The sequence below is a fragment of the Choristoneura fumiferana genome, chromosome 7 (genome assembly GCF_025370935.1).
Source record: "Choristoneura fumiferana chromosome 7, NRCan_CFum_1, whole genome shotgun sequence".
Lineage (NCBI taxonomy): Eukaryota > Metazoa > Arthropoda > Insecta > Lepidoptera > Tortricidae > Choristoneura > Choristoneura fumiferana.
This window is the reverse complement of record NC_133478.1, coordinates 13,127,030-13,144,223: the sequence shown is the minus strand read 5'-3', so window position 1 is coordinate 13,144,223 and position 17,194 is coordinate 13,127,030. Positions and strand designations below refer to the sequence as shown.

General features: G+C 35.8%; 1 protein-coding gene across 2 annotated transcripts in view; it reads right to left on the bottom strand.

The window, feature by feature from the left end:
- LOC141429739 (arylalkylamine N-acetyltransferase 1-like) overlaps window positions 1–17,194 on the bottom strand; it is a 43,589-nt gene that overhangs the window by 24,793 nt on the left and 1,602 nt on the right. Inside the window, exon 1 of one of the 2 annotated variants that reach the window (XM_074090225.1) lies at window positions 8,528–8,777. The exons of the other annotated variant lie outside the window; for it this stretch is intronic. Coding sequence (XP_073946326.1) covers window positions 8,528–8,608 — 81 coding nt within the window. The 5' untranslated portion in view covers window positions 8,609–8,777. Of the gene's footprint in view, window positions 1–8,527; window positions 8,778–17,194 lie in introns of those variants that run through there. 2 annotated transcript variants of the gene reach the window in all.

The following is a 17,194-nucleotide window of genomic DNA, read 5'->3' as shown; positions in this document are numbered from 1 at the left end:
CACAGAAAAACCAGAAAAAGAGACCAGCGCTAGGAATCGAACCCAGGTCCTCAGTATTCCGTGCCTCAGTTTATATTTTCGATATGGTTTTATGGGATGACCGTAAAAGTAACAAATTTGGAGTTGAAATAAAAAATACAAAAAGACTCCAAATAACCAATTATAATTTATTGTGATGTCGCTACTCGTACAGCACTAAAAATAACGTCTGGTTACTTTTTGTGTTTGCATAAAATTACTGACTCTCAAAATATGTATAATTTTAAGAATAACAACATTGTTAATATCCTGTCCAGTTATCTAATACCTTAGATAGCGAAATACTCTAATACTGACCGTTAAAGTCCTGCTTTAATTGAAAGCCGATTAAAATCCAAATAAGTTGCTTTGATATTAGTAACAAAGCATGACAAAATTCATAGTTAAATAGATACGGATTTAAATCCTGTTGGCTTATTTATTACAGCTGCAGTCACGAGTCATGGCAGAAACGTGCATAATTCTGCATTTGCCGTGTACATCTGGCTGACTATTAACTAGTTCTATCTGTAATTCCTGTGCGTTTAAAAATGCAACGTTATGATAAAGATACACAGTTAGATATTGTAAGCAGTAAAATTGAGCATGGGATGTTGTTAAACTGACAGATCAATTTTATTTGTGTGATTATACGTAACAATCAGCCTTCTATTGTTTGTTGGAATAATAAAAAACCTGTCGTTGCTTGTGACGCTTTTATCTCGATGTATTATTCTTTGATTGTATGTGTTCTTGGGCTATTATTTTCCGTATTTGCAATTGAGCGACTGAACCCTAAGCAGTTTATTATGATTACGACTTACGAATACAATTACTTTCGAATCGGTGGAGTCTAGAATCTTTATTTACGTATTGAGATGGCGGATACGATATCATCATCATCATCCCAGCCTATATGCGTCCCACTGCAGGGCACAGGCCTTCCCTCAGAATGAGAGGGCTTGGGCCATAGTTCCCACGCGGGCCCAGTGCGGATTGGGAACTTCACACACACCATTGAATTGCTTCGCAGGTTTGTGCAGGTTTCCTCACGATGTTTTCCTTCACCGCAAAGCTCGTGGTACGATATACTCATTCATTATTATATTCTTAGTCTTAGGTCCCGCTCGAGGGCAACACTAAATAAGGTAACGCATTGTTTTTCCTTTTAATTTTCTCTGTAGTCCTTTTCTCTATATTTTATGTGATGCTAAACCAAACGCTTTTTTCCGGTATTTGGAATAAGTTACGTTCTTAAATTATTTTTCTTATGATTTTGTTTTAGCGAACTCAATACTAGTCCCTATACAATATACATTAGAAATATATTATTCAGGTTAAAATAAGGGTGATGTAACGTCATAAATAAATACAATTGTCAACTGTAATAACAGCGCTTGGTAAAGGGTGGTAAAGGAATTTCTTGATCGACAGTACTTATGTTGTATCTAAAACCTAGAAACATGAAATTTCACACTCATACCATGTGAATTAACCACGATGCATTCAAGGAAATTCCCACGGGAATTCAATAAAATCTCGGAATTGCAATTAATTACCAGACCCAATAGTTTATGCAAGTAAAGCCAATAAAGCCTAGTAAACTATAAAAGTAACTGTGCTAAGGATAAACCTTGATATTCTGATATATCTAAGGCTAAATATCTTTAATAGCAAATCGCTATTGTCGTGTATTGCGGAAGTTATTCCTTGTTCCTATAAAGGCATTAAAGGTTACAAATCCATTGATCTAAGCCTAGAAATATGTTACTGTGCTTTTTATAAGTGCACAGTTAACTGACCGGAAGAATGTAATTATTGGTCCAAGAAGGATGGATAACTGCAATAGTTTTACAACATTGTATGTTTTGAATCCTTACTAATACTACAAATGCGAAAGTATGTAAAGTAAAAAAGTAAAAAATATTTATTAAATCCACCACAAATACAGTGACAGCAAGAAAAACACGACCTTAAACTATAACTGGTAGACTTGTGCAGTGGAGAGTGGTGCCCGAACTAGGGGAAACCTGTATGTCGGGTCACCAGGTCTCCACAATTAAACTATAAATTTATTACTAAAAGAGAAATGATTTTGAAGATGATGATTAAATGACAGAAATATTATTAAAGTAGGAGAGTGTATATTGTATATATATATATGTGTGTGTGTGTGTGTGTGTGTGTGTGTGTGTGTGTGTGTGTGTGTGTGTGTGTGTGTGTGTGTGTGTGTGTGCGTGCGCATGCGTGAGTGTGTATATGTTGTGTAGTAAATATTGCCATACTTGCCTTGGCTACTAATTTTTATGATATACTAGCTTTTACCCGCGGCTTCGCACGCGTAAACTATTCGGTCTGGTAGTTGCAATTGAAATTTCCAAATTTATATCGTGGTCTTCATTGAGGTTGTGTTGTGAATAACTGTACAAAATTCAAGACTCTAAACCCAGTGCTAAAATTTCAAAAAAATTTCCCTATCCAAATTCAAATTCATATCATTTATTCAGTAAATAGGCCGCAATGGGCACTTTTACACGTCATTTTTTTAAATACCAGCACTTTCGGAAAGACCATCATTGCCAAGAAGAATGCGCCGCAAGAAGCTTGGCAGAAAGTCATTTTTTCAAAATAAAATAAGTACTAATAAAATACTTAAAAACTACAGTAAGTATACAATTAAAGAAAAAATTACAAAATAATAATAACAATAATACACGGATGTATGGGGTCCCTTAGTTACAAAACTATCCCGTGGAAATATCGGGATAAAAAGTAGCGTACTTATGTGTTATTCCAGACGTCCAGCTACCTAGATACCAAATTTCATGACTCTAAGCTCAGCGGTTATTATTTCAAGATTTTATTCCTATCCCGTGGGAATACCGAGTCAAAAAGTCGGCTATGTGTTATTACAGACGTCCAACTACCTACATACCAAATTTCATGACTCTAAGCCCAGCGGTTATTATTTCGAGATTTTATCCCTATTCCATGGGAATATCGGAATAAATAGAAGCCTATGTGTAATTCCAGAGGTCCAGCTACCTACATACCAAATTTCATGGCTCTAAGCCCAGTGGTTGTTATTTCGAGATTTTATCCCTAGTTATCCCGTAGCAATATCGGGTCAAAAAGTCACTTAAGTGTTATTCCAGATGTCCAGTTACCTACATACCAAATTTCATGACTCTAAGCCCAGCGGTTATTATTTCGAGATTTTATCCCTATCCCGTGGGAATATCGGAATAAATAGTAGCTTATGTGTTATTTCAGAGGTTCAGCTACCTACACACTAAATTTCATGGCTCTAAGCCAGCGGTTGTTATTTCAAGATTTTATCCCTAGGTATCCCGTGGGAATATCGAGTCAAAAAGTTGCCTATATGTTATTTCAGACATCCAACTACCTACATACCAAATTTCATGACTCTAAACCCAGCGGTTGTTATTTCGAGATTTTATCCCTATCCCGTGGGAATATCGGAATAAAAAGTAGCCTATGTGTTATTCCAGAGGTCCAGCTACCTATATACTAAATTTCATTGCTCAAAGCCCAGCGGTTGTTATTTCAAGATTTTATCCCTAGGTATCCCGTGGGAATATCGGGTCAAAAAGTCACCTATATTTTATTCCAGACGTCCAACTACCTACATACCAAATTCCATGACTCTAAACCTATCGGTTGTTATTTCGAGATTTTATCCCTATCCCGTGGGAATATCGGGATAAAAAGTATCCTATGTTTTAATCCAGGTTATAAACTAACTTTCCGCCAAATTTCATCTAAATCCGTCCAGCCGTTTAAGCGTGAAAAAGTAACACACATACTCACTCACTCACTCACTCACTCACAAACTTTCACATTTATAATATTAGTAGGATGATACAATATTTTTTCAGTCTGGTCATAATCAAGACTAAGGAGCCGTTTTACTAAAACTTCTTTACATGATGTCTTCTTCTTCTTCCCCTAAGGGAAGAACATAGGGTAGTATTATATAACCCAGAAAACTGCATGGTTCCCGCGGGATAACAATAAAAGCATTTTTCGCATAAGGAGACAAAAACGTTTTTATTTACATGACCAAATGCCCAATATTGCTTTATTATTTACAAGCTGGGTCATCTGACTGTATATGAAAATCTCGTTTATTTCCCGCAAGTACTTTAATATTATCCGGGATAAAATATGCCGTAAGAAAACATTTGTTGCCACAACATAATTACATGGTTGAGTTATTAAGTCATAAGTACTTACCTAGAAATTCGTACCGAACTCTCGGTGTGCGAGTTCGAGTCACACTTGGCTGGGTTTCTTATTTTTTGGCTAATATAATGTTAATTCTGAGTGATATTCATTATTGTTTTAATTTTATTTTTGATTTTATTTTGTAATTTATTTTTATTTGTAAATTTCTTAATAATATAAATAATTTCAATGTACCTAATAGTTTTATTATAATATAATGTAAATATTATAATGGACTTTTACACTTCGCTAATAAATTGCATAAAATAATAATATAATTCTATTAATTATTAAAAGTAAATTAAAGCACCACATGTGTGACAATTATAGAAGTGGGTCATTATAGGACAGCCAATGAACTTTTATCTCTCATAACCTTTATGGTATCATCATTCATTGTGACTATCTGTGACTGACTTTTTACAAGCTTCAACTTATTTAACTTGCAATGTTTGTGTATTTGTATTGTGTTTTGAACTCATCATCGTCATCCCAGCCTATTTTCGTCCCACTGCTGGGCACAGGCCTCCTCTCAGAAAGAGAGGGCTTGGGCCATAGTTCCCACGCGGGTCCAGTGCGGATTGGGAACTTCACACATACCATTGAATGACTTCACAGGTGTGTGCAGGTTTCCTCACGATGATTTCCTTCACCGTAAAGCTCGTGGTAAATTTCAAATGTATTTTCCCACATGAATTTCGAAAAAGGTGCGGGCCGGGATTTGAACCCACGAACATCTGCTTGAGAGTAGTTGAGAGGCGATAGGACAAACCACAAGGCCACCACGGCCACCCCACGGCACGCTGTTTTGAACTGATTAAGTGGAAATCCACGGTTTGTTCCCTGCTTCGATCGAAAAAAGAATGTTGAAAGACGCTGTGAAACGGCTTGGGTTCTAACCTGGCCTTGCACCTACTTATAACTTTTTGGAATGTACGTGAGGAAATTACAATTGAAATTTACCGTGTCAGTAACCCAGTCGGCCGAATGGGTTAGTATCGTACATATGCATGCATTATATGCATCCGAATGCAGGAAGTATTGAAACCAGTTTTTAAATGGCAAGCCAACGTGTACCTATACCTAATATTGTGTACGAGTAGGTACAATACTGGTAGGTGCATACGAGCATGTAACTTAGTTAGTTATGCCAATTAATACGGCTGCAACACAAGGGTTTCGTACAGGTGAAATGTCACTAGATGGCGTTGTATCGAGAAGATAGTCTTGCTCACAAACGTGACGCGAAATGTCAAAATTGTCAAGTTGTCTCATTCACTATACGCGTAATATTAGATAGGTTTTCTTGTACGCCTTGTATCATTTATTTATTTATTTATCGTTCCTAAATAGTTTTCCGGTATTTAAGTATAAGGGCACTATCTTTTGCCCGCGACTACGTCTGCGAATGAATCATTTATCGCTATTCCTCGGGAGCTGTGCAATTTTCCGGGACGAAAACTTTTCCATATCCAGGGTCTTAAAGTAACTGCTCAACAGATTTCATTTTATTTTGTACAAATATACAGATTTTTACAGTTTCCCAAAATTGGTCTATGATGGATTAACTAGGTTTACTTAACTAGATCTTGGTATTAAACCTAATACCTTGAAACGAGCCATTCATCTATATATATACATTTCGGAGATCTCGGAAACGGCTCCAACGATTTCGATGAAATTTGGTATGTAGGGCTTTTCGGGGATGAAAAATCGATCTAGCTTGGTCTTATCTCTGGGAAAACGCTTGGTAACCGAGTTTTAGCCCGAGCGTCGCCCAGATATTATATTATTATGTATAACATACTTTAAGACGACCAGATGGCCTAGTGGTTAGAGAACCTGACTACGAAGCTTGAGGTCCCGGGTTCGATTCCCGTGTCGGGGCAGATATTTGTATGAAAAATACGAATGTTTGTTCTCGGGTCTTGGGTGTTTAATATGTATTTAAGTATGTATCTATATAATTATATTTATCCGTTGCTTAGTACCCATAACACAAGCTTTGCTAAGCTTACTTTGGGACGAGGTCAATTGGTGTGAATTGTCCCGTAAAAAAAAAAAACAAACATTACGTTACATTCGCAAACTGACTTCCTCAATTCTGCAGGCTTACGAGTACCTAATTCATTCTAAGTAATATCATTTCAATTAACATATTTTTTCAGTGGTATAAAAATGCTATTATTCAATTAGAGATTAGATAATCGCAAATGTATGAGCATGTTAATTTATAGTTCAATAAATAGGTAGTTGAACCGTCATTATCATCTAATTTGTAGGGTTTCGGAGCCAAAATGGCAAAAACGGAACCCTTATAGTTTCGCCATGTCTGTCTGTCTGTCTGTCTGTCCGTCCGTCCGCGGCTTTGCTCCGGGACTATCAATTCCAGAAAGCTGTAATTTTGCACGGATATATATGTAAACTATGCCGACAAAATGGTACAATAAAAAGTAAAAAAAATTTTTTTTAGGGTACCTTCCATAGACGTAAAGTGGCGGTGATTTTTTTTCTCAGCCAACCCTATAGTGTGGGGTATCGTTGGATAGGTCTTTTCCCATTAGGGGTTGGCTAAGACAATTTTTTGATTTATTGATTTTTTTGCGAAATATTCAACTTAAACTGCCCTCACTTACTTAACTAACTTACTTAAACTTAACTTAAAGTGCCCTCTTGTTCTGAGAGGAGGCCTGTGCCCAGCAGTGGGACGTATATAGGCTGAGATGATGATGATGATGAAAGTGCAAATATTCATTAAAATCGAGCGTCCCCCCTCTAAAATCTAAACCAGTGAATGGAAAAATTTGAAAAAAATCAGGAATCAGGATGGTACTAAGTAGGTAAGTATATAAAAATTTCAAGAAAAACTATAACGGCTAAGTTTGCTTGAGAATTATTAGTAGTTTTACTCTTAAATAGCAGCCTAAGGTATAAAATATACCTAAACTAGGAAGATTCCGTATAAAATACGAAATCTTTAGAAAAATATTAGGTACTTAATTTTTTCGTAATGGCTACGGAACCCTATTTTGGGCGTGTCCGACACGCTCTTGGCCGGTTTTTAATAACTTTTACCAATTTTTTTACTGTATCAATCAATTAAGATTTTTCCGAATTCTGTGTCTGTGATCACACTTTGTTTGTTTAACTACGTACACCGATGTATGCTCCAAAATGTTATCTTATATCCTTTTAAGGGTCTTAAAACTTTAAACGTGGAAGCGAAACAAACAACCGTTCGCATTTATATATAATATAAATATAATTCTCTATCATTACTCGTTTAAAAATGGTTGTATTAAAAATGTCTCAAATTTTTCACTCTTCTTCTATTTATGTTTTTACTTTGTTTTTTGTTGTGATGTAGTGTGTTTTTGTTGTCAATAAATAAGAATAAGAATAATTTTGTGTGTGTGTGTGTGTGTGTGTGTGTGTGTGTGTGTGTTTGTGTGTGTGTGTGTTTACAGGCGTTTAATTGCAGGCTTTAAGGAGATCTACCGTATCTTGGTAATTCAGTTTAGCTAGATGTGCTTCTTTCTATAGCACATAGCAAATGCTGTGAGTTTGTGAGTTTGTAATACAACAAACATAACTATTACAAATACTACTCGTAAGTATTTTCATTCAGTCAAAATATATGCAGGTATATTTATTTAGATAAAAACGCATACGCATTTTTTTATTTCATTCTAGCGATGTTACTCGAATGACCCTTATTTTCATTTGACGAAAAACATACGTACATACATACACACGTTACACGTTCTTACATACGTTATAATTAATCTCCATATGTACCTAACTACTGCACGATTAAAATTCCATAAAATCTTTCACAAAGCTAAACTATTATAAAATAAATAAATAATTATTATGCGACACTTGACACCAATTGACTTAGTCACAAACTAAGCAAAGCTTATACTATTGACACTAGGCAACGGATAAACATACTTAAGTATATAGATAAATATATACTTAAATACATAATCAACATCCAAGACCGAGAACATTCTTATTATTCATACAAATATCTGCCCCGGCCGGGATTCGAACCCGGGACCTCAAGCTTTGTAGTCAGGTTCACTAACCACTTGGCCATCCGGTCGCCAACACCAGATCATCAGATCAGATCAGATCATGTCAGGTTAACATCAGTTTTTTATCCCAAAAAAGTCCTAATTTCCCGCGGGAAGCAGTCGAAACTTCGGGCAGCAACAGTTAGGTATATATGCTACTTAAATCACACAAATCTACTCACCCATTTTAGTATGTGTTTTACTATAGTCTGGTACAAATTCTTCATTATACTTATGTAATGCACGGCATTGCCATTAGACATTTTAACGATTGAATAAAAACTTTAAATAACGCAAACAGCAACTTAGAGAACTCTAAAAATATAAAATAGGAATCAAATAAATATGACACAATGATTAATTACGATCAAAACATAATTCCGATGACGGTAACATTGGCAGTGAAAGGCGAGCATCGAACTATGGGCCTTGGTAATGATCATGAATGCGGGTAAGGTTGCGCGCGGGCGCACGCCGATTGGCGGGTAGATCTTTTTAATACTGAGAGCAGTTTCGCACCATAACGATTAACGATTCGCAACAAAAAAAGAAAGTCACCAGCGCGGCCGCATGCATTAGTTTACTTGATTCATAAAGTCACATATTAAAAACCGCGACGGTTTAGCCGTAGTGCGGCCTAGTCCTTAGGGGTCTGTTTCGCCACTTTTAATAAGCATTAGATATTTTTTGTGATAGGACAGATATCTTTTTAGGGTTCCGTACCCCAAGAGTGACAAACGAAACCCTATAACTAGTGGAGCGACATTAATAGGGTTCCACTTGGATAAGTACTTGTTAGTTGATCACATCTGATCTTAGCGTACTTAGCTCAAAGTTCGCATACAATTCAAGACACGTGATCTAAGTTAAACAGATGAAGGTCAGAGAAAAAGATTAATGGCAGGAAATCATGCCTGGATCTGCAGGTCGGACCTTATCTTTTTAGCTCGTCACGTCGTAACTCGTAACCTTGCTTTGTACTTTAATATGAGAGTGTTACGAGACTGTCACTTTAATAACGTGAAAAATAATAGGTACTTAGATAATTTAGCAAAGACATTTACGGAATTAGGCTTTTTTTAGTGAAGGTAATTTTTAACTTAGAACGCCATAATTAACGACAACTCGTCACTTCCATCCACCAGTGCCTGCAACTGCAACTCTAGCGATCTCGCCGATCCATATAAATAGGTGACATATGTGACATTAGTGGTTTACTAATGTATCGGCGAAAATTATTTAGCAAATTATTAACTCCCAAACTATTTATCCCATATTTTTATTTAGGCGAAATGTTATTTCCCAACTCAACGTTTCGCACTGATATCATTTTCCAACTAATGTTTCGATAAATTATTATTATGCAAATTATTACCTGGAATTTTTTTAAGATGTCATTTATGTTTTCGTCAAATGTATTGATTGGCATACCTTAATTTAGCAACTTATTGAATGGCATCCAACCTACTTTTCTAGTGTCATTTATCCTGGCTGCTATAAAAAAAAACCTAACATCGAAGGCTAAGGCGGGAGCTACGCTCCGCTTCGCTCCCGTCTAGCCTTCTAAACCTAAACTATCCAAGTCGCTTCTGCTCCGAACCGTCTTGCTCGCTCGCTTCGCTCGCACAAATCAAATTAAAGTATAACCTTGCAATGTAAAAAATTGCCCAAATGTTATTTGACAATTTGTTATTTGCCTAAGCCAATCATTTGCTACATAATTATTTGCCACATAAATGTGTGATGAAGTAAAATTTTGCAATGTAAAAATGTTGCGAAATAAAAAAAATGCGAAGTAAAGTTATGCCAAATATTAGTTTGCCAATGAAACTTTGGCGAAAGGTTGGTTGCTAAGTCAAATTTTGCGAAACATATTTCGCCGAAAAGGCAGTACACCGACATTAGTTAAATACATGTTATAACTAAATGAGTCCATCGCGAGGAAGACTGCAACTTCAAACGGACCTCACAATACTAACACCATCCAGCAATATTTCACCTGTCATTAACCTATATTGTGAAATCAAATTGATTTAACGTAAACACAATAGTTAACAGAAGTTTACAAAAGTTATTTCAGTGGTTAACCACAAAAAAACTATTCTGTTGGAATAGTTGTCATGTACTTTAATGAAGTATAAAACCACTCCATATCGATATGACAATGTATTAAGAGGTTGAATTATTAATTTCATTGCGTTAATTTCTTGTTGCTTCGACTGCAATTCTTTCAGAAAATGAGCGAAATCTATCTATATGTCTACATAATTATGTATCTATCTAATACCTTCCCTTATTAAACGAGCAATTCTTGTATGTATAAATAACGCTGGCTCCAACGATTTCAATGAAATTTGGTATGTGGGGGTTTTCGGGGATGGCAAATCTAGCTTTTCTTTTTTAGCCTTATTATCGAGTTTTAGCCTGAGCAAAGCTCGGTCGCCCAGGTACTTATAATTAACTAGGGTGACGGCACCAATCATGGATATGTTAAGCACAGTAGGTATCCAGTAATGGACAGCAAGGATTCAATGCCTTATGCCTCACCATTCATGAACTTTACCAGTTATCTGCACATAAGTGTTATTAGTTTTAGAAAAAGTAGCGTCTGTTTCTTAATATTGGGTTAGCTGAAAAAATATTCCATTATTGGTTCCTTGTCCATGACTGATGCCGTCACCCTAGATACTTAGTGAACAGAAAATATTATTAATATTTCTACAACGATGCTTTTGGGTAAATCGCAATTTGGGTCGAGTCGAGATGATCGGATATACCGTTTTTGAGTTATTGCCGAAAAACTGCGCTTCTCAACAAAAGGACGTAAGTGCCGATATCATGAACAATGGAGAGTCATCACAATGTTGTAGACTATCGCGGCCATTACTAATTTTATAGTTAAAATTCGGGTTTTGTTCCGCGTACCTTGATTTTGGATTTTGGGGATCAGAACACGAATTTAAATGATAAAAATGTTGAGTCATGTGGGGTAAAGGTACGCCGTGGGTGATACGCAATCACATACATTTGAGACTCAAACGTATGAGTGTACACTGTGTCCCACTGCGTACGTTTACCCCACATGACTCTATTCAACGTTGTCAAATCACAAACAAGTATTTGCGTCATGATTTTGCAACCAAGTTTAAAACTGTCCGTGCATAATTATTTGTATTTTCATGATAAATTCGCTCCAGCTTGTCACCAGGCAGCCCATAGCAAATGTCGTTTTTTGAACTGTTTTCTGTTTCGTTGAATGATGAACAGTTCAATAAAGATGTTGAAAAATTAGTACTTAGTCATATTAACTCCAATTTCACGTTCGAATAGGTACATGTGACTTTGTAAGTATGGTTTAAAAATTTGCAAACCCTTTTTCGACAGATTTCTGGTATCCGATTGAGCAATCATGAACTAGAAGACGAAACGGCAGATAAAACGAAAATACCAATAAATAAATATAATTCTTGATAACATTCCTTGGCCAAAAATGTTCAATTAAATATACGCAGATGAACACGAAAACGTATTTTTGATTTAATTTTACCGATGAGACTCGAGTGGCCCTTACTTTTATTTTAGTATAATCTATTTTCTTAGTGAAATGAAATGAAATAAAATGATTTATTTTGCTGGAACATCACAGGTGTAGTTTGTCATTAAATTATTTTTATAGCATTTAAATGAATTTATGATTTGATATAGGTAGGTACGATAACACATATAAAGTCCATTTTAATTTAAGCCGGCCAGCCTACACCCTGAGTCAACCAGGGGGCTACTACGAAAATCAAAAATCGAAGTTCGTATTGTACCGTCCGTCTCACTCTAGTATTAAATAATATAGCGTCAGCGGGACGGCTAGATACCAAGTTCGAATTTTGCATTTCGTAGTAGAAGGCCTATCCATCTGTTTATGCCGTGACTACCTCTTTAAAGTCTTTCAAGGAAGTAATACGAGTACAGGCCACCCAATAAGCGAAATTAATGCAAAAATGTTTCGGACATTCCGGCCTATTGCGTCAAACGCCTTCAGGAACTATGTGCCAATTTTTAATTAGATTCAACGTCAGAGTAGTAATAAACGGATGTGTGCAAGTCACGACACCGGAGTCAAGGCTTGTCAAGGTTAGAAATGTGTGACAATCTGTGTCATAATATGTGACAATCCGTAGCAAAAGGGTCCTTATGGCTGCCTGCCACATATTGTATGCATTATAGGTGTAAAGAATGGCGCAGCTCTGTAAGGCCGCATTTCCATCAGATGTGGTGCGAAGAAAGTGTTTTTCATGAACCAATAGAAACGTTTCATTTTCCTGCCCTCGCTTAACACAGGTCTGGTGTAGGACACGTCATATGGTTCCGTAGCCGTTCCGAAAACATCACGGAATTTTCGAAGAACGTAAGTATATTTTATAAGTAAGGCTGCTATTTACTCTTAAACTACTAACAATTCTCAAGAAAACTGAGCCGTAGTATTCACGTAGACATAATAGACCTATACCTACCTATGGTTTATATCAATCCAATTTATGAAAAGTGTAAACAAAGACGCCATTTACCCGACCATAGACATTTAGTGATGTGAAAACCTAGAACTTAGTGCAAAATAATTTATCTGTTCAGTAAATCGATTAATTTATTAATTGAATAGATCAAAGTATTTTTGTCTATTTTATTATTTACAATACTTGATTTAATTCCAAAGACTGTTTATTCAATTATAAAAGCAGTAACTATTTTTTAATTTTAACGTAAGTAAATAAAAATCGCTTATTAAATCGAGCATTAATCGATTTTCAAAATGTCAAATTTTCCACCATCTCTACGCTAGTCTATGCTACTACAGATTATACCTACCCATTTTTCAATCAAGAAATAACGTCAGATTTTGACGATGATTTTTTAAATGAAAATTAAATATTGAAATTAAATGGATTTTGGTGAAAAAAGTGATTATACATCTAGTTAAAAGACATTATAGATGTAATGTGTTATCGATGCGATCCACTGGATGTTTATAAGTAGAAGAATTTTGATAAAATCGGTTTGTTTACACTTTATATAAATTGGATTGATATAAACCTTATACATAAATATACTAGTGCACCAGTTGCAGGCTTTACCATTTGCAGGTGGTAGGACCTTGTGCAAGGTCCGCCCGGATTCCTACCACCATCTTGCTCGCTAATCCTGCCGTGAAGCAGCAGTGATTGCACTGTTGTGTTTCGGCGTTGAGAGTAAGACAGCCGGTGAAATTACTGGCACTTGAGGTATCCCATCTTAGGCCTCTAGGTTGGCAACGCATCTGCAATACCCCTAGTGTTGCAGATATTTATGGGCGGTGGTGATCTCTTACCATCAGGAGACCCACTTGCTCGTTTACAAAAAAATGTGTTTATCCGCGGCTTCGCACACGTTAATCATTAGATCTAGCAGCTGATTTGAAATTTCGGGATTTTTATTTCCCGTGGGAATTCCCGAAAATGAAATCGTGGTTTTCATTGACGTTACATTAAACAATCATGTCAAATTTCATGACTCTAAGCCCAGTGGTTATTGTTTCGAGATTTCATCCATACCCCGAGGGAATATCGGAATAAAAAGTAGCTTATGTTTTATTCCAGATGTCCAGCTATCTACTTACCAAATTTCATCCAAACCCGTCCAGCCGTTTCAGCGTGAAGGAGTAACAAACATACTCACTCACAATCGCATTTATAATATTAGTAGGATATGATACCCCGCTATAAGGTTAGTCGACAGAAAGAATTACCCCTATTTTATGTCTATGGCGTGCATTGAGTAGGCAGCAAGCAGTAGGTAGGTAGTGTGGGAAGTGGCGGCGCGCTGCTGGGGCGCAAACTAGCGCTATCTACCCTGGAATTGACCCAATGCGCATGCCTCTGATGGGAGGTACCCTATATCATTTTTTTTCTTTTATTTTTCGACCAATTTGCCGGCATAATCCTACTAATCCTACTAATATTATAAATGCGAAAATTTGTGAGTGAGTGAGTGAGTGAGTATGTTTGTTACTCTTTCACGCTGAAACGGCTGGACGGATTTGGATGAAGATTTGGCGAAAAGTTAGTTTATAACCTGGATTAAAACATATGATACTTTAATCCCGTACTTTATCGCTCAGAAAGCGTAAAATGGAACAATGATTCATATTCAGATTGAAGCAAGATTGTTTGGATATCAATCTTATGTATAAATGAATTTAATGTAAAAAATATAACGTTGGATATCCTTTGTTGTTCAGAGGCGTTCGTAAAGAGAGGTATTGAAGGAAATATTTGTCTAAAAGGTTATAAATTGGTCTCGTCATTTTCTAGATAAGGCAAAAAATCGTGGTGGAGTGTGTATTTTATCACGAACCCATCTTGTCTGTAAACAGGTTCTTGTTTATAAGGAACTATCTCAGGAAAAAAATTCGAATGCGGTGGGTTAGAAATCCCCAGCTTAAAGTGTATAGTGCTTTGTATATACAGAATTCCTGGTAATACTTTGAGTAATCTTAGTATTTTTTACAATAAACTTGACACTCTCTTGCAAAAACTGTCATCAAAGAAGAACATAATTATTACTGGCGATCTGAATATTAACATCCTAAAAGATAAATATGCTTCCAACATTTTCAAGGATTTTTTTACATAACTTCGATTTGAAATTAAACATTAATGCCCCTACTAGACTAAACGCATTTCTGGGCCTATTTGCTAGTGATATAAAAGACGTCATTGGCACGGTGCACACGTACACTTATCATCTATCCGATCTTGACACTTGTCAAACGTTGGAATTTGTGAGTGAATATGAAAAAAAAAAGAAAGTCGTCACTGGTACAATTTTGTCCGAGACTACAATGCAGACAATCAATATAGAAAAGTTTAAGAAGTGTCTTGGTAGTCTCAGCTGGCATGAAGTGATGAATGAACCTGATTTCAATGTTTCATTTACTGTGCTTATTTTATGAATTGTGTTTTCCGAATATGAAAATTAAAATTACATCTAACAATTCAAAACGGATAAGTAGGAAATGGATAAGTAAGATATTAAGATATCATGTAAAACAAAGAGATTTCTTAAATCTCGTTCGTTCAACAAAATTAATATAAATTATACAGTAAACCATTAAAAAGGTGTATTGTACAATCGCAAAAAAATTACAACAATAAAATTTATGCATTCAGCGAAAAATAAATGCAAGGCTGCTTGGGAGACAATAAAAGGTAAAATGATTCTGTTCGAATAGTGGAAGGTATAGAATCAATAAAATTAGATTCAGTCGAGATTAATAAAGCACAAGATATAGCTGAAGCTTTTAATGACTTCTTTGTTAATGTTGCAAATAATGCGCAAAACAGGGTAGTGTACATGACAGATCAACCAAGAGTAGTGTTGGTAATAGTTTGTTTCTGAAGCCGTGTACAAAACAAGAAGTAGTCAATTTAATTAAATCTCTCCGCAATACAGCTGCGGTTGGAATCGACGCTTTATCCACTCGTATCTTAAAATGTGTCGCCAATGAAATCAAAGCTATATTGACCTACCTCATAAGTCAATCTTTGTTGCTGGGCCTATTTCCTGAAAGGCTAAAAGTATCAATTGTAAAAGCTCCATTTAAAAAAAGCGATAGAAGAACGATGATGACTGTCGTCCGATAACGCTGGTCCCGATTCTTTCCAAGTTATTTGAAAAGGTTATGAAAAATAGGCTCATCTCACAAAAATGGGTTTATTGATACAACATACGTAATAAAATACAAATACTTTTCTCTCAATTACCTAAATGTATTCAGATAAAAACGCAAACGTACTTTTGATTGCATTATACCGATGAAACTCGGCGCCCTTATTATCTTTTGACTAGTATATACATAATACATACCTAGTCAACGGGTAGCTATCAATATATCGAAATTTGTTACGTCGATTTTCATTTCATCTAAAACTGTTCCACGAATTTCATTACCTTTGTTTTTCTAATCACATAATCTTCAATTCATTACTTTTTATATAATCGAACAACTTTTCATCGTATATCGTTTCGAATCTCTCTCAAATCGTAGCGAAACGATTCATCGAATTTACCTGTCATAGAATTATCAGTTATTAATAGTATCAATTATCGAAACATGATCCACGGACGGTACGTCCTATATACTATTATTGCCACGAACAATGTTTTATCGCGGTCACGTTTAATCGAAAGATGCATTAGAAAACACATTGCAGTCAGTCGTAAGTTAATACACAATTAGTCTCTACTTAACAATCCAACAGCAAAGATCATTTGTGAAGCAATATTATCCGAGCTGCTATAACAAAAATACCTAACATCGAAGGCTAGCCCTCTTCGCTTTAGTATCGCCTTAGCCCTCTGAACCTAACCTAGCCGAATCGCTTCTGCTCTGAACCGTCTTGCTCGCTCGTTTCGCTCGCTCATACAAATCAAATGTTTTTGCATTTGGCACGCATGATTTTATACCACTAATATTAAATTAGTGTTTCGATGAAATGTATTGTCATAGAAACGTATTATCAAGTATAGTAACACTGGTAAAACGATTTTCTGTGTAAAGAATTTTAGGAACTGAAACTTACGATGAACCAAAATTATAGTAAAGGCGATTCGATGAACGTCTATGCCGATACGAATAAAATGATAAAGTAAAATTCGATGAGTTGATTTTGTGTAAAAGGTAATTCGAGCAATTGTATGAGCGATGAAACGAAGTTCGATAAATGATTCCTAAGTGATAACAAAATTCTGCGAATAGTGTTTTGGGAAACGATAATCGATGAAACAATTTTCGGTAAAATGATGACCCCTTTCCTTAT